Source organism: Rhinopithecus bieti, unplaced genomic scaffold (genome assembly GCF_001698545.2).
Source record: "Rhinopithecus bieti isolate Rb0 unplaced genomic scaffold, ASM169854v2 scaffold_23818, whole genome shotgun sequence".
In the NCBI taxonomy this organism is placed as follows: domain Eukaryota; kingdom Metazoa; phylum Chordata; class Mammalia; order Primates; family Cercopithecidae; genus Rhinopithecus; species Rhinopithecus bieti.
This window is the reverse complement of record NW_016810837.1, coordinates 37,476-46,581: the sequence shown is the minus strand read 5'-3', so window position 1 is coordinate 46,581 and position 9,106 is coordinate 37,476. Positions and strand designations below refer to the sequence as shown.

Sequence of the window (9,106 nt, the reverse complement as noted above, 5' to 3'; positions counted from 1 at the left end):
ATCATAAGACAACATAAGGCCTATGTCTGGCCTAAATGTCAGGGGTGGGTAGCGGGTATATGCCTCCCATTAACAAGAAAACAAGCTCTGTGAGAACTGAGATTTTTGTCATTTTAATTGAAACCTCAGGGCCTCAGTTAGGGCCACGCCTCTCTGAGTATCAGGAGTGGTAAAGTGCCTGGAACAGTAACTAGCATTCTAAGGTCAGTCCTAATAGTTGTGTTGTTGCAATCTGTTTTCCAATTGCAGAAACATAGATCCTTACAACAAAACACAAAATAAACTCCACATGGTTTAAAGTTCATCATTTATGGGGAATTTTTTTCAAAACACATAAAATCAATACTATTATCAGTTACGATGATATTTGCAGTAAAAACATAAAACATGGGCAAGCATCACACCAAATTAATTACAGTGTCTGCCTATTCAAAGAATGGAAGTGGTATGGTACTGGGAAAGAGATTTATTATCTGTAATCTTCTGACTGTTTAATAAAATGTATATCTCTATCTATATTAAATAGGCCAAAATGTTGACACTTATTAATTTTGGGTGGAGGTGAGTAAATGTTTGTCATATCTTTCATACTTTCCTATATTTTGATTTAATTTTGATAAATTAAATACAAAGATAATTGAAAATACCATTATAGCTGATTATTTTATTACAATGTTTTCAGAATTAGATCTAGGTGACATAAAATATACAAAATCATAAAGCATCCGAATAGTACAGTCAACAAGCAACAACCAGTACAATCAGCAATAATAGAGACAACTTTTAACTTTGTATGTCACAGAGAATGTGTATACCTTTTTAATAAAAAGCCTGAATAAACCAATAACTATCAAAGAAATCACAAAGCTGATTTAAAAATCTACCATCAAAAGTGTCATCAGGATTAGACTGTTTTACACTTTGTCCTAGTTAACTTTTAACGAACAAATAATTCTAATGCTATTTAAATTATTTCAGACCACAAGAAAAAAATTGAAAACTCACATATTCATATTTTTTAAAGCTAGCACAACTTCAATAACAAAACTTGATAAACATAGCATCAGAAGGACAAAATACAATTTTACTTTGGAATGAAAATGTAATAATTCTAAATTAAGTACTGGTAAATAAAACCCAGTAATGTAGCAAATCATTATTTAACCATGACCAAGAAGGATTTGTTCCAGAAATGCAAGTTTGGTTCCACATCAAATACCTACCATTCTAATTCATCACATCAACAAATTAAAGAGAAAAAAAAATCACACAATTTTATCAACAGATGCTGAAAAGACATTTTATAAAATTCAGGAACCACTTCTAGCAATAACACTATAAAACAGGAATAGCAGAAACTCTTAAACATGTTAATGACTATCTACTAATAACCAAAAGCAAATGTCACACTAATAGGGAATACTATACCCTATTAATATTTTGCATTCTTACTTGCATGAAAATTAAGAACAAGACAGTCATGTCTGCCATCATCACTATTCAACATTGTTTTGAAAAATCGAGCTAATGTAACAGTAATCTCTTAAAGTAAACATTAAGAGGAAATAAAATGATCTATATTTTCAGGTGAAATAATTTCATATCTAGAAAACCCAAAACATTATATTCTTAAAAATCTACTGTAATTTCAATGATTAAATAAGCTCATTAGACAGAAGATAAAAATACAAAAATCTATAGGTTGTCTATATTGTCAAAAACAGAAAATTACAAATGAGAAGAAAAAAACCAATTCACAATGTCAAAATATGAAATAAAACTGTAAAAATACTTAGAAATAAATTCAATTAGCTATGATATACTTATGTAAAGAATATTCCAATAACAAGACCAAAAGATTTCAATGATGTATGAAGACTCTTGAGTGCTAAGATTTAATATTATTAGAGAGCCCTCTAAACAAAAATGCAGGATTTTAATATAATTGTGATGTCAGCCATCATAATTAGAGTTTTATTAAAATTCTGCATTTCATTTTTTCACATGAAAGAATGAATGTCTAGGACAGATTGTATAAAGAAAAAAAACTACTGACATGGGACTTGCTTTATCGGATTCTAAAACTTATGATGAAGCCACTATAATTAAATCATGATATTGGCTCAGAAATTTGAAAATGGGTAATATTTTAAATAAATGTCACAATCAGGTATCCAATGTGAGAAAATGTTATAGCTGGATCCCCATCTTACACCATATACAAAAATAGATTTCAGATGGATCAAACATTTAAACATTAAAAATAATAAAGTTATTAGAAGAAAATGTAGATGAATATTTGTATGACTTTGGGTGGGGGGATCCATGTGGTAAAAAAAGAAAACCAAAATCTACAAAAGAGATAGTGGTCTACCTAAAATGTTTAAAAATTTTAAAGGAAAATACATCATCAATAAAGTCAAGATGAAAATATCATAACACATTAGAGCTACAAATGATTAATATGCACTATGTAGTAAGAATTTCTACAAATTTATAATGAAAAACATCAATAGATACATGAACAAAGGGTAAGAACAGGCAAATCAGAGAAAAATCCAAACAGAAACAAGGACAGCAACAACAAATCTCTTTGAACTCAGATAAAAGGCAATTAAAGTCACAAGCAATACAATGCAATTTTTAGCCTTTCATATTTTCAAGCATTAAAGAGTGCTGAAGAGGATGCTGAAATGGGCGTTTTCATTTTGGATAGTAATCTTGTAATATTTCTGAAACATATCCCTACATAGTATTTCTGGGACTCCAACCTATAGACATAAAAGCACCAGTATTATGTATTACAGCAGCGTTATTTTGAAAAAATAAAAAGGAAATAAAAGACGATAAATAACGAAATGACTGAATGCTTTTTGGGTACATCAACAAGTACTGTGTATTCAGCTGTTAGAGGAAGGGAGGGAGGGGGAGAGTGAGAGTGCAAGAGAGTAAGAGTGAGGGCCAGAGAGAGCCAGAGAGCAAGAAAGACTGAAGCTACTGATAAGGAGGTATCATCTACATGTGAAGTGAGAAAAGCATGTGGCTTGCCATTTTTACAGAAACTATTAGAACATACTTTCTGTATGAAGACAGGGAAAAGAGGTGGAAGGATGTACTTCGCATCCTCAACACTTGTTTTCTGAGAAGGAACAAGGTAAGGAAAGGAAGGGGTAAGGACGACAGGGTGTGGGTTTACACCATTAATTTTCTTAATCTCTTTTTGCATTGTTCCAAAGGTTGCAAACACTTTTTAATTTTCTATTAGCACCCAATTTAACTGTTAAGTTACAGAACAACGCAATATCAAAAGTAGCAAAGTACACTTGAGGCAAAATTGTGAAACTAGTCAAGGTAAGATTTGGAGGCACAATAAAATTTATCCACTTTCCCGAATTTCTGACACCTAAACTGTTCTCTGCGTTCACAACTACGAGAACACAAAATAATTTACATCTAACAGTTCCACAATTTCTGTAAAGAGCACAAACAATTTAAGGAGTTTTCACCAAACCATAGACATAAATGTGAATATCATCATCAAACTTAATGAAGTAGACAGATGGCTTCGCCACCACTTGATGTATAAAAATGCCAGTTCTCTTGGACCCGTCATCTTTGGCATGCTCCACCTGCTTGCCCACGAGACTGTCGACCACCTCTCCAGGCTCCCGTTCTGCTGTAGGGAAATAGTAGTTGGAATCTGGAATAATGCGTAAGTCACCATCTTTGTAGTCATCAAGCAGCGTGTACATATAGAGAACAGGATCTTTCTCGTAGGTGATGTAAAACCAAGTATCCATCACAGGAGCTCGCGCCAGGACCATACCTTTCCATTCATCCTTGGTACCATGCTCACCTTCAAACACATGCCCCACTGCCTTGCCAATCAGGGAATCTGCCAGTCGTGAATCGATACGAGGAGTTGGCACTCTCTCAGGAAGGATCTCTAGCGCTAAAACTCTCTTATCGCGGTGCAGTTCTAGTCCATACACACTATCTTTGCCATCATATTTAATGATGTAAAGTGTGGGCTTCACGGAAACCTGCTCGAGCACAGTACCCTTCCACTGCTCCACGGGCTCGTTGCCTTCCTTCCAGCCGTGTTGAATGCGGCAGCCCACGATGTTCCTACGAGTGAGGAAAGTGGGCTTGCGCCGTTGCTTCCTGTGGGTGTGCCTTTTCTTCATCAGGTATGCGGACACGCCATCTACCCCCATCGGAGGCACGGTCGGAGGAGACATAGCTCAAGGATTAAGAGGGCTTGGGGAAAGCTGCTGCCCTGGTCGATTAAACTGACAAAAAGTTAACACTATGCAATATGATATTTTTATTATTTATTTATTTATTTATTTTTTGCGATCTCAAAGACCTGGTCTGTTCTCCCTTCTCCAAGTGCAAGGCTCTCACCAAGGTTTTGGCGGAAACGCTGGAACTCTAACCGTGAGCACTGGGACAGCGTGTGCCTCTCCACAGTGCTTTCCTCTCTCGCCCTAGAAGGGTTACTGCAGCAGTGGCGGCCGACGCTAGAGATGGCGGGCTCGCGAGTGCAGTTCGTGCCTTGCGCCCGCCCCAACCCCGACCCCAAGTCCCCGAATCGGCCACTTAGCTGTTGTCGATGCTGGTGCGGCTGCGGCACGGCGACAGAGGAGACGACGGGGAAGAAAGGCAAGGGGTAAGAGGGATGGCTGCAGCGGCAAAGGCGCAGGCAGTGGCACGTCTCTGGGGAGTCCGCGCGGCCTGGGCTTCGCAGCGCTAGTTGGCTTGGCTTCACTCTGGCGACCGGGTCTTTGCGGCCCAGGGAACCCACCCCCTGTGAGCCCGCCTGAGCCTTGGCCCCGCCCCCAGACAGCCCGCCTTCCGCTCCGCGGGCGGCTGCCAGGCTGGTCAGAGCGCGTGCCCGTGTTCAGTTTGTACTGACACACGCGCCCTCTCTTTCATTTCCTCCTCCGCCCCTCGACCGTTTCCCTCAAACGCCAGCCAGACAGGCCGACTCCCCTCCTCCTCCTTTCTGGCCCTCTGCTGCCCGCCAGCCTCCTACACAGTGGCTCCATCTGCTTTCTGTCTTCCAGGAATTCCTCACTTAAAAAAAAAAAATGTAAAACACACGCACACCCAGAAAGAGTTTGTGCATACAGATTATTTTCTTTCAGTTTAAGACATTTAAGATGAGAATAAAAACCCTGTGTATAATTCACAGTCCACCATCTTAATCCAAAATCTCTTTTATATTTTCTACCTGATCATTTCTGGTGATTATTTTTTAAATTTTTTTTTGGCAGAATGTAAAGGTCATGTACTGACACTGTGGAGCTCTCATAAAGTTCAGTGAAATAAGAGACAAAACTACCATTAATTTTACCATCCAGACTGCACCAAAATGTTAACAATACTGTTTTCTCTCCTGTTAATAAACCTGTGCTTATATTTTATAAAATTGGGAGCATATTTCATACTTTTATAACTTGTGTTTTTCATGTATGTCACGAACATTTTCCAAGGTTGTTAAATACTCTCAAAACATGATTTTTAATGGTAATATTAAATATTTGTAATATTCCTTTTGATAGTCCACTATTTATCCTACATGATCTATAACATAAGAATAAACAAAAGCATTTCACCTTCATAAATGGATTTATTGTCTAAACCATTTTTTTAAGAGAATATTTAATGACATGGAGAGCTGCACATGAGATGAGTGCATTGTTTGAAAAAGCAATATATTGAAACAATATTGTGGCCTTAATTTTGTAGAGAGAGAAAGAAAGGATTTTTTGTGTATATATTTGCTGTTTTTTATAAAAGTGCTGCATGCTTATATCGAAAACCTGAAAGAGAAGAAAGTGTCCATAATTTCACTTACCTTAAGTCACAGAGCTGCTGTGAGGATTAAATAAGAATGTCTGTAAAACTTTTAACACTATATCCCACTTACAAGATGACATTAAAATCCAGAGGAGTCTAGGGTTCTCATTTTCATTCCTCTACTCTTCGCTGGTGAAAAGAGAAAGCGCCATATACTCATGAGTTAAAAAGGCAATTAATTCACCTGGAAACAAAACCAGGGGAAAAAGCTGCAAGGTGTCAATACTGGTTGCCTGAACATTTCATTACCTTCCAGGTCAGTGACAGAGAGACCTAGTTCTCATTCTGTTTAATAGCTGGTCACACAGAATGTGTAAGGATCCCCCAATTCACCATGTTTCCCAAGCAAAGGACTTCAGAGATGGGATAATTTTTTAATGCCATATCACAAGAAAGTAATTCCAAGGAAGAAGGTAAACTACATGCATGAACAGTTATTTCCNATAAAAACCCTGTGTATAATTCACAGTCCACCATCTTAATCCAAAATCTCTTTTATATTTTCTACCTGATCATTTCTGGTGATTATTTTTTAAATTTTTTTTTGGCAGAATGTAAAGGTCATGTACTGACACTGTGGAGCTCTCATAAAGTTCAGTGAAATAAGAGACAAAACTACCATTAATTTTACCATCCAGACTGCACCAAAATGTTAACAATACTGTTTTCTCTCCTGTTAATAAACCTGTGCTTATATTTTATAAAATTGGGAGCATATTTCATACTTTTATAACTTGTGTTTTTCATGTATGTCACGAACATTTTCCAAGGTTGTTAAATACTCTCAAAACATGATTTTTAATGGTAATATTAAATATTTGTAATATTCCTTTTGATAGTCCACTATTTATCCTACATGATCTATAACATAAGAATAAACAAAAGCATTTCACCTTCATAAATGGATTTATTGTCTAAACCATTTTTTTAAGAGAATATTTAATGACATGGAGAGCTGCACATGAGATGAGTGCATTGTTTGAAAAAGCAATATATTGAAACAATATTGTGGCCTTAATTTTGTAGAGAGAGAAAGAAAGGATTTTTTGTGTATATATTTGCTGTTTTTTATAAAAGTGCTGCATGCTTATATCGAAAACCTGAAAGAGAAGAAAGTGTCCATAATTTCCCTTACCTTAAGTCACAGAGCTGCTGTGAGGATTAAATAAGAATGTCTGTAAAACTTTTAACACTATATCCCACTTACAAGATGACATTAAAATCCAGAGGAGTCTAGGGTTCTCATTTTCATTCCTCTACTCTTCGCTGGTGAAAAGAGAAAGCGCCATATACTCATGAGTTAAAAGGCAATTAATTCACCTGGAAACAAAACCAGGGGAAAAGCTGCAAGGTGTCAATACTGGTTGCCTGAACATTTCATTACCTTCCAGGTCAGTGACAGAGAGACCTAGTTCTCATTCTGTTTAATAGCTGGTCACACAGAATGTGTAAGGATCCCCAATTCACCATGTTTCCCAAGCAAAGGACTTCAGAGATGGGATAATTTTTTAATGCCATATCACAAGAAAGTAATTCCAAGGAAGAAGGTAAACTACATGCATGAACAGTTATTTCCAAACACTTAGAATGATATCATGGCGTGTATATATTCACACATATACACAACCTACACATTCATACTCAAAGTCAGAAGGTGAGTGTGTGTAAATGTTTTGCAGTTATGTTCTACAAATAATGTCTTCCAAATAATTCCGCAGACCAAGATGCACCAAGCACTTTTTGCTTAGAAGACCAGTTGACACATGAAAGAAGAAGATGACCCACAGGGCACACAAATGCAGGGAAAACAGTTTCCTCAGGCCTTTGGTTACATCCTTCAAGGAAATTCTTGCTTACAACCCCACAAAGTGTCCTGAAGAGACAAAAAAAAANATGTGTAGATAACAATAAAACTTACCTCAAAGTGTAAGTGTGAGGATTAAATTAGGTAAGTACACACAAATCTCTTAGCACGTGAACTGGCACATAGTAAGTACTCAGTTGTCTCCTAACTAGTCATTTCCTGAAACAAGTTATTTTGTCCTATTATATCTTGTTAAAAACCACCTGGCTCATACCCCACCTCTAAACCTTTCCTCTATTTTACATTCAAGCCCTCTTGGCCAGGGCTTGTGAATCAAGGAGGGCTATGGCGTTATTTATTCCTTATATCCAATTTCAGAACAGTATTTCAAATACTGGAAGCTTCTGGAAGATTGACTTTTTAATAAACGTTATTGAAAATTAATTTGGGATACTCAGTGTTAATTTATAATTGGAGGGGTGGTGGAGGGAGGTATAAATATTGTTTTTCCAGTATGCACAAAAGATTATAATTCATGCTAAAAAAGAGGTGCAACTGAAGTACTAGGGGACCCAAAGGAGGTAGTGATTTTTTATGCCTGGGGAGATCAGCAAAGACTACTTGGACGCTTAAAATAGCAACAAAAGAAGATATTCAGAGAGTGGCAGAGTAGTGAGGTCTTTTCAAAGAGCTCAAGGAAAGACCTGGAGAGTTAATTGTTATAGGATATGTGACAAACTAGTCAGGAGTTTGTGACAAGAGCACAGAGTTCATTGTGATAAGTAACAGGGGGTATAGTTTGTGATGTGGAACAAAGTTAGTCAAAAACCTCAAAGTTGAGAACTGATATTTCATCCACTGTTGGCAGAATTAACTGACATTCCAATTCCCCTAACAGTGTAGTGTTGGCATTACCAAGTAGAGAGCTGATCTTCCATGATTCATCTGACAGAAACAGGCAGTGTTTTTATTCAACTGGTGATGTTGAACAGAAAGCTGATCTATTACCTCCCTGGCAGAAGCAAATAGTACTCTGATTCTCCTGCCCGGATAGTGTCATCTAGGTCAAATGGTAAATTGCTCCATCACTTTCATCTGGTAGTGTGAGGTAGTGCTAGTAATCGTTATGATATACTCACAACCCATTTAAACCTGACAGCAATGAAACTGAATACAGTAGAGAAAGTCAGGGCTAGTCAGCACTCTGGTTCCCTGTATACCTAATGTCAGTGAAAACCAGTGAGTAGCTGAGCTTCCATCCCCATCCACAGTCAGTGAGACTGAACAAAGGGAAACATGATGGAACTAGATGGTACTCAACTTTCCCTAAACCCTTTGTGTCAATGGGGCCCAGAGTTCGGATAAGCCCCCACTCCCATTTGAGCTCATAAGATGGTATGAGCCTGTAACTGATTTTCACCGTGAAGGTGTCAGCAA

The 9,106-nt window shown here is 37.3% G+C and overlaps 1 protein-coding gene across 1 annotated transcript; it reads right to left on the bottom strand.

Annotated features, from left to right (window-relative positions):
- Positions 1 to 644: 644 nt before the first annotated feature.
- On the bottom strand, positions 645 to 4,962 carry SPIN4 (spindlin family member 4). Its single transcript, XM_017892936.1, has one exon. It carries the CDS (start codon positions 4,239 to 4,241, stop codon positions 3,492 to 3,494), a length of 750 nt encoding a protein of 249 aa, XP_017748425.1. The 5' UTR covers positions 4,242 to 4,962; the 3' UTR covers positions 645 to 3,491.
- Between the last annotated feature and the right edge of the window lie 4,144 nt (positions 4,963 to 9,106).

Excerpts from the sequence above, each read along its gene's own strand:
- SPIN4 (XM_017892936.1), bottom strand. The coding sequence starts at position 4,241 with ATGTCTCCTCCGACCGTGCCTCCGATGGGGGTAGATGGCGTGTCCGCA.